This window comes from Phyllostomus discolor, chromosome 14 (assembly GCF_004126475.2).
Source record: "Phyllostomus discolor isolate MPI-MPIP mPhyDis1 chromosome 14, mPhyDis1.pri.v3, whole genome shotgun sequence".
NCBI classification, from domain to species: domain Eukaryota; kingdom Metazoa; phylum Chordata; class Mammalia; order Chiroptera; family Phyllostomidae; genus Phyllostomus; species Phyllostomus discolor.
In genome coordinates this window covers 33,233,127-33,246,831 of record NC_040916.2, presented here as the reverse complement: position 1 = coordinate 33,246,831, position 13,705 = coordinate 33,233,127, and the positions used below count along the sequence as shown (strand labels likewise).

Sequence of the window (13,705 nt, the reverse complement as noted above, 5' to 3'; positions counted from 1 at the left end):
ATTGACCTTGCTAGGACTTCCAGTGCTGTGTTAAATAGAAGTGCGGAGGGTAGGAATATTTGTCTTGTTCCTAATCTTAAGGAAAAAGCCTTTTAGTTTTTTACCATTAAATATAAGGTTAGCTGTGGGCTTGTCATAGAGGCCTGCACTATGCTGAGATACACTCCTTCTCTATCTAATTTCTTGAGAGTTTTCACCATGAAAGGTTGCTGGCTTTTGTCAAGTACTTCTTTGCCTCTATTGAGATCCCATGACATTTCTGACCTGAGAAATCAGGGTTAACCCAGAACGACTTAAACTGGAAAGAATTAGAGAGAGAATAAAACTCTCTGTGTTCCCAGGCCACATCTTTCCTAATAATTCTCCCCTCAAAAAATGATCTAGGTTTCTTTTCTTCCTCTCATTATCTCCATTTATTTCACAGATAATCACTGAGCTCTTACGTAACGTGTGCCCAACAGTGTCCTGAGACTAAAGGTCCAATCAACTGAGCAAGTAAAACAGGATAATTATAGATCCAAACGAGTCCTTGTGTCAACCCGAAGGTGAGCCAGTAAAAACGGGGGATGAGGGCAATCAGTGAGAGCAGAGGAGACAGAAAGAGTCCCAGAAGCCAACGGAATAGAGCAGCGAGTGACTCAGCATTTTAAATGCTGCTGTGCAGTCCTGTGGATAAGGGCAGAGAAGTGCAGAGGATTAATAACAAGTGTTGTTGACGGTGTTGATAAAGAGCAACAGAGCCCACATTTAACGTCGGGGTGAAGGGGAATGAATGGCTAAGGGAACCCCGGCTCCTGGTATCTCGAAAGCCCTAAATGAACATCCGTCCATAGTGAGGGATACTCAGTGGTACAAAAAGCTGGGCGACATCTAGTCAAAGCCACAAGATAGAGAAAGAAAAGGCAAAAGAAAAATGATTCCTGTGAGCTCCATGTAATTAGAATTACAGACTGCATAATTTTAGCTTATTTTTAAACTTCTTAACTGTAAAAGGGCTTTCACATTGTGAAAGCCACCCAGATGGGATTCATTTTTCCAGGAATCATCCCTAAGTCAGCTGCCCCTAACTGCCTGCTAGAACCACTGCGTGGGAGAAGCAAACACAGGCGTCCATCAGTGACCCAGAGCTGGGCAGCCGGTGTGGTCAACAAACGTATTTATCAAGGTGCCTATCCGAGTTCTCAGAAATCTCCTTTCTTTTTTTTTAAGATTTTATTTATTTTTAGAGAGGGAAGGGAGGGAGAAAGAGAGAGAGAAACATCAATGTGCAGTTGCTGGGGGCCATGGCCTGCAACCCAGGGATGTGCCCTGACTGGGAATCAAACCTGCGACACTTTGGTTCGCAGCCCGCGCTCAATCCACTGAGCTATGCCAGCCAGGGCCAGAAATCTCTTTTCTTACTTAGTTAATTTATTTATTTTTAAAAATGGATTGAGTTTATTGGGGTCACATGGGTTAATAAAATTGTGTAGCTTTCAGGGGTATAATTCTACAGCCTGTCATCTGTATGCATTGGGTGTTCACCACCCCAAGTCAAATCCCCTTCCATCACCATTAATTGCCCCCCCTTCACCCTCTTCTGACTCCCCCGCCCCCTTCCCTCTGGGAATCGCCGTATTATTGTCTGTGTCTATGAATTTTTTTTGCTTAATCACTCTACCTTTTTCACCCAGCCCCCAACTCTGACAAACAGGCTCATGTGAGTCTTCTAAAATATAACAAAATGTTGACTGCAATGATTTTATAATTGTAAAATTACGTGATTTTTTATGCTCTCCTGAGCTTTCAAGTTGACTGTGTACTACAGTTTTACCAAACATGATCGAATCATAAGAATTCATAAATGTAAAAACAAAGCCACACACTCGGTTATGCCTCTGGGTACACGGGTGTTTAATTGAAATTGTGTAACTTGGATTCAGCATGGATTGCGATGAACGGATCTTCGGCAGAGTTGCTGATGGAAAAGTGGGCGTTGCCATCCTGAGAAACGTAGACTTTGATTCCCGTGCACTGGTCGTCCGCGATTTTATCTCCAGAAATCACGTCACAGTACGTGCCCTCGGGAAGGCCCGTTTGCAAAGTCAGAGACAGCGGCCTGTAAAACCAAAGCCGAGATGTAACTGGAAGTCAACACAGTCCCAGGCGAGAATACAGATGACCCTTGAGACCCTCGGCAGAACCGGGGTAGCCGGGGGCTCCGGGAGAAGAACAAGACCTCCCGGGGGTGGGGGAGCAGACTCCCCGGGAACAGAAGCGATCTCACAGAGGACTCAGCGAGTCCTAGTCTCTCGTGAGCGGTACAGGGAACCAAGGGCGAAGACTGTCGTGCAGACGGGGCTGTGCTGCATCTCCTAAGAGGTCTCCTAAGCCATAGTACTTCTTGTGGGATGAAAGTACTCCTTGTGGCAAAGGCAAATATTTTCAATGTGCCCCCGTCTGAACTGAAAAAAAAGCAAGTTACTTTCAAGTTTTTTAATTTGATGATTCCTTCAAAAAAACCTCTCCTGTTTTCAAGAGGCTAAAATGAGTTTGGGCTGGAGATAAAACCAACCTAACATTTCATACATTTATGTTGGCTCTCCCAAACATGAAAGACAGAAATTGAAGGACTAGCCATGGATTCTTTTGACATGAGAGATACATTCAATTAATTGTGTTTTGTCAGTAAAACTCAATTTAGGCTCGAATGAGCTAAGCCTGAGTGGAGGTCGAGCCTAGGCGGAGACACGGCGACCACCTGCAGAGAGGTCTCCGAAGCCGTAGTTCTGGTCTCAAATGGAAAACTTAAAACTCTCCTAAAAACACTGTTTACCGTAAGAGACACATCCTTTACGCATGTGCTTTAAAAAAAAAAAACACTGTCACAGAGAGAGAGGAATGAAGACAAAGACCAAAGAAACTGACAGAAGAGGAGTTGAGGGAAAGAGCCAGAAAGAGAAGGTATTTCAGTCCCCACACTACGGCTTCCCACCGCTGTATGTAAATGGAGAGGGTCAGCAGGACAGCCCCTTCCAGTGATTTCACAGCCTGCGTGCGATCGGCTGTGTGTCGTGTGAGGCGGGCATGTGAGCGGATATGAGGCACGTGATACTCAAGGTGCACAAAACTCACTCCGCTCAGCACAGAAATCCCTCATCAAGAGGAGGTCAAGGGCGTAAGAGCCATCATCATTTTCTTTTCCGGATCCTCTTCTGATCTCTGTGTTTTTAATCCACTGACTAAAGAATTTTCCAGACATAAAGAAGTAAATGGCCCTGGCTGGTGTAACTCAGTGGATTGAGCTCGGGCTGTGAACCAAAGTGTCGCAGGTTCGATTCCCAGCCAGGGTACATGCCTGGGTTGCAGGCCACGGCCCCCAGCAACCGCACATTGATGTTTCTTTCCCTCTCTCTATCTCCCTCCCTTCCCTCTCTAAAAGTGAATAAATAAAATCTTTAAAAAAAAAAACGAAGTAAATGAGCAGCCAGAGAAAAGAAGGAACCCAGCACACGTTAGTATAAAATACAATGTCTCATTGGCGTCTACTTACCAGTCGTCATTGTTAAAGACGATGAACCCTCTGTTGCCTCTTCCAAAGGCTACTTGGTTGCTGCCGTTGTCCCACCAGTTTGTAAAGGGCTGGCCATCGACGACATTACGGAACATAACCATATTCCTGAAAACGAAATATGGTGCAATGGCTATGAATACATCAACAAACGGTTTAAAATAGAAGGTGAAAAAAAGTTTAATAATTTAGTTTTTTCCTTTTCTAAAATTGTCATTCGAGTGTAGTTGTCTCCATTTTCCTGCCACCACTTTCCCCCACCCTGCCCACCCCCCACCCCCCATCCAGAGAACACCCCTAAAAGGTCGCTCCACCTGATTTGACGCCAGCGATGCTCACAGACCCAGTCATTGCCACAGGTAGTGTCCGGGTTAATAGTCACTTCTTTAATTACTCCATTATTATTTGGTGGACCGACCCAATCATTAATATCCTTAATTAGAGGAAGGAATGAAAAATGCTCAGATGGGGAACATTAACTAGTTTTACCTCTTCCCTCTCCAGAACACCCCCCACCCCCCAATTTGTCCCGCTGTGCCCCAGAGTGCCTGCATTTAAAATCCGGCTCCTTCAGTAAAGCCCTCCACCGAGTCCTCATTGGCTTTTCTCCACCTTCTCGTTTCCTGGAGCCATATTTCAAAGGAAATCTGTTTTACCCTCTCATTTTCTTTCCCAGAAATTGCAATGGCTTCTTACATCACTGTAGGCAGTGCGGTATCATTGAAACAGCTAGGAGTTTAGTGTCAGAAATGGCAGGATGAAAACATTTTACTGCTAAGAAAACTCAATCAATATACATCATTTCTCTGTGCCTTATTTTCTTCTTCTGTAAAATAGGGATATCGTTTGGATGCTATAAAATTAAATAATATATGCAAAATGCCTTAAATATAATAATTACTAAATAAATCTGAGGACAGTGCCCTTCATTCTTCCTTTTGGATAAATACATCAAGCAAGACATGGCCATACTCTCATTGGAGCAGAGGTTTAAAACTCTGTTTTCCTGATTGGTACTTTGTAAGATAAACGGAGGAACCTCACAGATTATGTCCAGGAAGCTTCTCACTGTGTGTCTTAAAAATCATGTGATGAACAGTGGACAAAGCTAAGATTTCTTGGCATGCAGAGGTTTGAGAAAAGTGCAAATGTTATAGGAAAAATGGAAATGGAGGTGGTCCATGACTCCTGACATCAGAAATAAGACCAGTTAATGGAAATGTGCAGACGTTGGCTCAATCTAAATAGTTGGACATCTAAATATCTGTCTAACAATAGAATGAGCGGGTTGCTATACAGAGAAGGGGGCTTCTGAAAGCAAAAGGAATCTGGGAGAAACTAGATAACTGTCTAATTTGTAGGGAAGAGGATTTTCTCCTGTAGCTATGAAGTTACTGTATGATGCTACAGCTGAAACCTTCGCCTTAGAAAGTGTCCACCGCCTTTCTAAATACATTTAAAACTTTATTTTCAGTTTCTTTTAAAAATTTTTACTCAGATTAATGCTTTCCCAAAGATTTTCCCCATACTAATCCTCCCCAGGATAGTCTGCAAATTTATCTTCTTTAATATATGTATTTTCTTTCCTGTAAAATGCTTTGCCCATTTATCCTCAGTTCAACTAGATGCTGTTTTTGCCTTTCATAGAACTTTCTAAGCGTATCTAACCAGTATTATATTGCTATGGACAGGTACTGTTTTAAGTTCCTTACAAGTTTGTTCCTTTGTCAGTCCCACACCAGCCCTGCAAAGTGGGCACTGATGAGAAGTACGTATTGTACTCACTGTATCCTCTTGTTCGAATGTTTTGGGGAAATAAGGAGGTATGTTTCTCCTATTTCTGAAATAGCTTCCCTACCAGTGGACAGCAGAGACCATAAATTTTAGTTTTTTAATCCACTGCATGGCCACGAACCCTGCATGAGGCTTACACTAATATATCCCATCGATGTGTGACTCATACATGTATTGGTATCATGTGAAGTCACAACAAAACTGCCTTCCTTGTCTTGAGAAACAAATATTTTGGACAACACCGAAACTTACTTTTCCATTCTCAAAATACCTGGGCCAGCGGAAGCTCGACATCACTCGTGTGAACCCGTAGGGGTGGGCGAGCATGAACCCCACGCCCATTTTGTACAGCCTGAAAGTCACAAAACAACGGTGTCGTCATAGCAGGAAACAACGTCGTTAGTGTGGCTGAAAGGTAGGCGAAGACAAAAAGGAAAACTCTTTCCTACCTGGAGTCCCAGAAGGTGAGGATGGACGCGCCTCCGGCCCCGTGGCCCCGCTGGTTGTCGTGGTTGTCCACGAAGACGAGCGCCCGGTCGGAGGGCATGAAGCCCCAGCCCTCTCCCCAGTTCCTGCGCAGACACGCGGGCGCTCTTTAGAGGAGCCCACGCGTGCACTCCTCCCCGTACGGAATGCGCGCATGAAATTCTCTAACGAGGAGGATCTTTCTGTAAGGCTGGTATGTACAGGGGTGGGCAAACGTAGGTTTGCAGTGGTGAGTTTATACCTGTTTAATTATGTATTAATTATGGTGTTATTTATTTGTATTATTTCTACATAAATAACTGCAAGCCTATGTTTGCCAACCCCTGTATATACACTATTAGATATAGCTGTATTATCTACAAATACATTCCATATATAAATATATAGAGATATATATATACATGAATTACTTTATTACATTCATGTTAGAGGTATTTTCACTGTTAAAACAAGTTCTTTTAGAAGCTTTAGTTTAATATAATTTAGATGGCCAAAATCCATATCGTACTCAACAGGATGGCAAACTGGGTTAAAATAAGGCTTTAGTATTGTACTTTTATAATATCAGTATTTTAAAATCTGAAGCCAGTCAGTGTAGTATATGTAAACTCCACAGTGTGGCCACGTCGTGGGGACTTTATAATTGGCAGAGTCACCTGAATAACAACCTGGGCCTCACAGGTTACTTGGCGACAGTGAAACCTGATGCGATTGTGTAACACACAGATCAAAACCTCCAGGGCGTGTTCTGGGTTTCTAGAGACACTTCCTGCCATTGACCTTCTAAATAATAACCATGACCAATTTGAGTCTGAGAAACTATAACACTCGTTACTGGTCACTGAATCCCGGAAAGCGGTCTAAATAAGGTCTTAATAAGACAACTCCCATTGGGGTGATACGATGTATAGCAAGTGTACGAAGCGATTCCAAAGACGAGTCGCATTGCATGTACCGCAAGTAGGCCATCTTCTCTCCGTTCCACTTGCGCAGAACTGTGCCCAGCTTGGCGCCGTACTTGAATTCTGTCACACGGCCATTGCCAAAGTACTCGCTGCTTGTGATGGACTCACCACCCAGATCGATGACCTGCAAGGAATGTAGGGGAAAATATCACTTGAGGTTAGAATTGCAACCAACAAGTGAATATTACATAGCCGATGGCTCGAAACTCCTCGTGTTCTTTGACATGCCCCCAAGGGACTCTCCTTATGCCGAGATTCCCGTTCACGACGGCGTGGGAAGTGCCCCGACCGGGCGACCTGCCGTCTTGCAGGCCCGCAGACCTCCTCCGGTCCCGCTCATAGACAACACGGCCGACGCCGTTTCTAAGTGCTCAATGAATACTGACTCATCTAGCTTTCCGACAAAAGCACAGACATAGCTATTATCGTTCTCCCCTCTCCTCGCACGAGATAATTTCTGCATAGGGAGGGGAACCACCTCGCCTACAAGAACACAGCCAGCAGCGCTGCAGACGAGATTCCGACCCACAGAGACGGGCTCCGAACAACAGCTGTATTGTCGTCTGTCTCCTGAAGTGGTCTCCGGGGAGACGGGGGATGGCAAGGCGATGTTTGCAGCCTAAACACATTCTCTGCACGCCCTTCCTTAACACCCCTTGTGATCAAGAGAGAGTTTGATCAAGAACGGTCTCTGAATGAAGATGAAAGAACACCGTTCCATACGGCTGGTTCCCATGGGACACAAATGACTCAGTGGTTAACCTACAGAAGTTATAGTTTTCATTTCAACCTGCCGTTTATTTTCTGCCAAGTTAGGTGATCTGGTATAGGCACATAGACGTGTCCACGTACCTCCTGGTAAATGAAGGGTTTGCTGCCCTCGGGGAACCAGGTTGTGTTCAGGTGGTGCAGCCGATCCAGGACGGCCTTCATGTCCCCGGGCCACATGTGCTTGGAAGCGTCGATCCTGAACCCTGCCACACCGATGTCAATGAGGTGGTTGAGGTACTCGGCCACCTTGGAGCGCACATAGTCTTTCTCCAGCGCCAGGTCAAGGAGACCAACCAGGCGACAGTCTCTGACCTGTGGGGGTGAAAATCTGATGGCGGATGCATGGACCATCGTGTCTGCCTGAGAATCCACGTGATTAGTCGCTCGAGTGTTCATCAGTTGATGTTTCTACAGTGTCCTCTTTGCGTTGGGCTCTGGGGGTGGGGACATTCTAGTCTGGACACACCTGGGAAATAGCTCCTGTTATGAAAATGGGGAATGTGGGAAGTAAAGTAGATGGGCTTTTTAATTGGGAGAGATTACACTGAGGAAAGTTTTCAATCTTGATTTGAGTTTCTTATTTTTAAACAGTCCTACCTGCAATCCTCCTTTTTAGGGAATCTAAGCTGGTACTTCAATGGGGATCAGCTCTCCGTAGACAGTGAAAGGTACAGAGAGCACTTCATTCAGAACACCGTTTTGTTTTTTGTTTTTGTTTTTTTTTCTGGTATCTACCTGGTAGGGGTCATTGTAGTTCTCGATGTCTCCACTGCCGGTTCTGCACTTGCCGTCATTGAAGTCCCACCCGGAGAAGGGGACGGCGGGGAAGTCCCTGGTTCCGGGGTTGAAGTAGCTCCCGCAGGTGCTGCTGGTCCCCGCACCCACGGCGTTCCCACACATGTGATTGATCACGGCATCCACATAGATATGGACCTGAAAGGCAGCGCTTCCGTTTCAGGATGGTTTGTAGAGAGGTAGAAATCGATGATATACTAGTGATTAAACTTTACAGCATGTCTGTAACACTCTGACTATTTGTGACTTTAAGAGGACCAAGAGTGAAGCGTGAAAGGAAATCAGGGTGAAAACCTACCTGCATGCATTCTAGTCACGTGGCCAAATGTTTACATGTATGGTAAATTAACAGCACCAGAAACTGAACCAGAAACTATCATAACTATGAAAACAAGCAAAGAGCCTTTATTTAGGGGGAGGGGTGGGGCTAAGAATAAGTTGAGACAGTAGAGATTACTGATTTTTGAAATCTCCATGGGCTCATCCTCAGAAAGCAGCCAGCCCTACCATTATCTCTCATTATGCTCCTCATCAAAGAAACTGTATCTATTTATCATCAAAAACCTCTTGGGGAGGAAGACTCGGGAATTATGGGTGGAGACACACGTCACATAAAAGTGACAGCTATTATTGTAGCTGGGATTTCCCATTTCTAACTGGAAAGTACTCCCCGGAAAAGTTATAAGGGCTAAAAGTTGATATTTGCTTTATAAGTAAGATAGCTTTAAACTGGGACTTGTATCTTTAGTAGATGAACGGCACATACACAGAGACTTACAAAACTGGACAATAAGCAACAATTAAATTATAGTTATAGTGAAAGTAGAAAGTAAAACAAAAAATATGGAACATGGTCTGCTCAAAAGGAGCAAGAAACAGGAGAGAGAAGTCATTTCCTTACACAATATTTTCAAAGAAAATGAATTCACTTACACCGACGTTGTTACATCGAGTCACCATGTCCCTGAATTCATCTTCGTTTCCTGATCTCGTACATAACTTGTAGCTGATTGGCTGGTACCTTTCCCACCACGGTCTTGAAGGTTGATTAATGACAACATTTTCATTGGGTGGAGAGATCTACAAATAAAATAATCTCAGGTACCAAAGTATGGCTTACTTTGTATTCTAGAAAACAATCAAAGATCTAACATTGTTTCTGACTCTATAAATCGCTACATGTATTTCCTATTGTTAACAGTGTGTGGGAAATAGCCTACTGAAGAAAGAGTATAGCAGAAACAAAACAGAAACGTCACCAACAACACTAAAGTTTGCATCTTCCTCATGAAACTCCTTACTCAGGGCACTTAGGTCTGAAATAAAACATCCCTGCTTCACAGACAGTTCCTGCCATTCACTCTATGCCCAGCAAACCCCACGATTCCTACTGTGAACAGTGCCCACCTGAACCCCTCCAAATCCTCTGGGAGCCAAGTACCGCTCACACTCAAGGGCAATGTCAGCCCAGCGCCACTCGAACAGATGAACGATGGAGGTCCGTCCAGGCTTGGTGTGTGGGGCGTACTGAGCCCCGCACAGCCCGATGGCCGAGAGCAAGAGCAAGAGCAAGAACTTCATCTTGCTGTGTGGCTGTCAGTGTTCTTTCCAGTGGCTATTTATGTTCCTGGCAGGAGCATATTTGACAAAGTCAGTGTTCCCATGCATGAATACTCAGGGCATAGAATGTTTATTCATAATCTGGAAAGGATAATCAATAGTAGCATGAACAGGTAAAGAATAGGTGTGAAATCTTCCAGGAAAAGATCTAGATGACCTTCAAGAGCTTAATGTTTTCTTTATGGAGGGAATATTCACCTCTTTAAACATCTGGCCTTTCATGGGCATAAAAAAAAAAAAAGGAGTCCTTAATCATGTAGTATTTATTCAGGATTAGATTTTATTTCTGAGGCCCTTCAAGGATAGAAGAAAAATCACAAACAGAGCCAGCTGCATTCACAGTCGAATTATTGCCTTCACCATCTATTTGCAAACATTTTGTAATGTCTCAGCTTCAAAAAGAAATAGGACGTTCGATTCGGTCCTGTTTCTCACTCCCAGCCCAAATTTCCAGCTTCCAAAATCTCTGCATTGCGACTTAAGAAAGTACTTGGAAGGGGAACATCCATGCATCTCCCCTCCAAGGAATCCTGTGCTCAATGCAACGGGCAGACGAATCGTGTGTGAGTGCTTTTTCCTCTATCCTCACCCCAGCAGCCTCGCATCTCCGGTGGATACGGATCTATTTTTCCAACATGCAAATGAATTAACCTTGACCAAGAAGAGACGAGTTATCTGCTCTTGTCATTGGTTGTTGTTACTCTAGATGCTTCATAAATACCTTTATAGCCAGTGATTTAGTAAAAGTAGTGTTAAATTTTTAATAGGAATACCTTCAGTTTCACATCAATGTCTGTTACCGGATCACTTATATTGCCCTCCGGGTGTTTTTGTTTTGTTCTATTTTCCCCGTTATCAATATTCTAGAGCTTTAGGCAGGCACATTACTGTACTTGGTCAAGGTAGTGCTTCCTTTTACTGAAAAAAGTCGTAATCCCTCTAAATTTTACATTGAGTCTCACATACAATTTTCTTAACATGCTCCCCTGAGGCCTATGAGCACTCCCCTCTTCTTCCCCCACAAAGAAAGGAGCCGGGGAAATGAGCCCAAGCTCAGGGGAGTAAGTCACGCGTGAGCCTTTGAGGAAAGAAGGAGGATAATCGAGTTTGCCTACCAGGCTTCTGAAAGGAGAGAAGCACTTCTAAGTGAAGGTCCGGATGCATTTCAAATATAAACAGTACATTTCGTCCTGCTGGAAGCTGAAACTCGACTTGTCAACAAACCTAAAATAGATGGTGGAACTCTGCCCTATATCGTATCCTATGACAAAACCCACTTATTTCAAGGTAAAAGCGGGGAAGGGATTGTATGATAACTCCAAAAAAAATTAAAATAACTTACCACCTCACCTTCTTTCAATCAGCAATCTCTCAAACCTTCAGTTCAGTCCTTTTCAATGATAAAGTTTTAAAACGCGTTCTTTCTCTTCAATTAGGGGGGAGAAAAGCTGAATGTAGGGCTTTATAGACTTCCTGTGATCCCCTCCCTTCCAGCAGGTGTCGCCTTCTCCGAATCCATTGCCTGCAAAGTCTGACCCGAGCCTCACGATGAGGTCAGCGCGGTCCGTCCGCCCCTCCCCCTCAGCCTGCAGCCCCCGCTTCGGGTCGCACCGCCCTGCCCGGTTCGCTTTCCCTTTGCCTGCCTGCCTTTTCTCACCGTCCTTTCCCACCTCAACAACTCCGCGTTTTCCGGGCAGTTTCTATTCATCCACTGGGGGGAGGGGGGGGGGGGAGTTTGCTAAAATAACCTCAATGTCCTGAAGGACACATGAGAACCTAACTGTGTGAAATTATTTAGCAACATAAGAGTGACTAGAATGGAAACAAAGTCTCTAAAGCAGGAAACTAATTTTAGATCCAGGCTTTGCCATCCACTGTGTGAACTGTAAAACCGTCAAGTCTGCAGGCTACTTTCAGACCCTCACTGAGACGGTGAGAATAATAGTATTGTGGCTATGATAAAAATACAAAAAATAGCTAAACACAATTAGCACCATGCATGGAGGGCTACTATGTGCCATTTCTGAGTGTTCCCACTGTGGGTGCTGACAACACTCCATTGAAGAAACGATTAGGACTGGACGCCGTTGCAGGAGGCGCCGGGGGCACGGAGAAGCTGAGCAATGCCCGGGCCCCCGGGGAGATGTTTGTGAATGCTGAGCCTGCAGATCAGAACCGAGTGCTCGGACGCGGGGGGAGCTCTCAAGGGCTGCCCAGTCTTCCCAGCCTCTGTCCCTGCGTTGTCCTAAAAATATAGTCAAATATCGTCCGTGAAGACATTTTGCAATCTGGAAATTTCTTTTGCTAATATGTCTAAAAGACTGAAGAGACAGTGAGGATTCGTCTCTTATTTTTTGTCTTTCAAATTTTCACTCTAACAAAACTAATTTTGCCTTGTTAGTTTTTATTCCCCATCTTGCATGCACCCACCAGATGTTGCGTTGTTCATAAATACTCAGTACTGCCCCCTGCAGGCGTTGAATTAGGGCGTGTCCGTGGGAATGGCTTCGGCAATGAAAGGCAAGCACAGTGATGCTCTGCTCTGAGGCCCTGTGACTGCTACAGCACGTGTCCAAACGCAGTTTCGCGGCGGAGCGTCAAGTGGCTAACATGAAGAATCCGTCCCTTGTTGGGTGAGGTTCACAGAAGAAATACACTTGGTTATTGTGAGCCAGAAGGTTTTTAGGGGTTTTTAAAGTATTATTGCTGCAGCATAACCTATTTTTTTTTCTGATACGACCACTAAGTTCCCATAAACTCTTTGATTCAAAACACATTCAGTATGGCATTCGCTCTCTCTAGGGATGTAGGAAGGCAAGGGTAGAATAAAGCAGAGGGCCAAAGAATTCAACATTGAAAGAGACCATTAGAATAAACTCGTCCAGTGATTTCCGGAGTTCAGCTCTAAATAATCACCAACGTTTCAAAGAAATATATAAAAATATTTTTCCTGGCTGGCATAGCTCAGTGGATTGAGCATGAGCTGTGAATCGAAGGGTCGCCGGTTCAATTCCTAGTCAGGGCACACGCCTAAGCTTGTGGGCCAGGTCCCCATCCAGGGCCACATGAGAGGCAACCACACATTGATGTTTCTCTCCCTCCCTTTCCCTCTCTCTAAAAATAAAGAAATAAAATCTTTTAAAACATTTTTAAAAGAATTAAAACATATATTTAATACGAAAGTTATACAATTTCATTTTATTTAAAAATCTACCGTTAACACGTTGTTCTGGTTTCCTTTTGTCATTTGGAGCTGCTGATCTAAAGCTAATCTTATTGCTACGGAGAATGAGAGCTAGGAGTGAGACAGGAAGCATCTATGTTACTCAAGTGACCCCTGAAAGAGCAACGGAACTGTGACGTCGGCACCACGGTGGCAGGAATCGTGCCTGTCTTGGCTCCTCTCTGATCTGCAACTCATTGGACACGGGCCACTGAGCCCAAGTGCCTCTCCGCACACTGTGCTAGCACACCTGGGCGATCTCCACCCATGCGTGCACCTGAGGGAGGTGGAAAGTACTGGCAGGAGCGGAGGATCTGGGTGAGCTGCCTGGGTAGGAAGGAGCGGAACCCGGAGTGTGCACGACTGGACAGATACTCACGGGAGATGCAGAACATGTGGAATCTAAAATAGTAAAAATACAAAAGGTACAGCTGATAGCCAGATAGGAGAAACATGATCTCCAGGGACTAGGGGATGGGGAAAATATGACAAGTTTGGGAA

General features: G+C 44.5%; 1 protein-coding gene across 2 annotated transcripts; it reads right to left on the bottom strand.

Moving 5' to 3' along the window:
* Positions 1–1,875: 1,875 nt before the first annotated feature.
* On the bottom strand, positions 1,876–11,514 carry LOC114488963 (pancreatic alpha-amylase). Of its 2 annotated transcripts, XM_036015186.1 has the most exons (12): positions 11,324–11,508; positions 11,097–11,205; positions 9,769–9,988; positions 9,295–9,441; positions 8,302–8,499; positions 7,648–7,878; positions 6,786–6,919; positions 5,794–5,916; positions 5,597–5,696; positions 3,865–3,983; positions 3,533–3,658; positions 1,878–2,098 (listed from the first exon to the last, which is right to left on the bottom strand). In XM_036015186.1, the coding sequence occupies exons 3-12, from the start codon at positions 9,940–9,942 to the stop codon at positions 1,894–1,896; spliced, it is 1,557 nt and encodes a 518-aa protein (XP_035871079.1). In that variant the 5' UTR covers positions 9,943–9,988; positions 11,097–11,205; positions 11,324–11,508; the 3' UTR covers positions 1,878–1,893. The 2 variants fall into 2 exon arrangements, with proteins under 2 accessions (XP_028358693.1, XP_035871079.1); XM_028502892.2 differs by lacking the exon at positions 11,097–11,205 and having other exon boundaries at positions 1,876–2,098; positions 11,324–11,514.
* Positions 11,515–13,705: the final 2,191 nt, after the last annotated feature.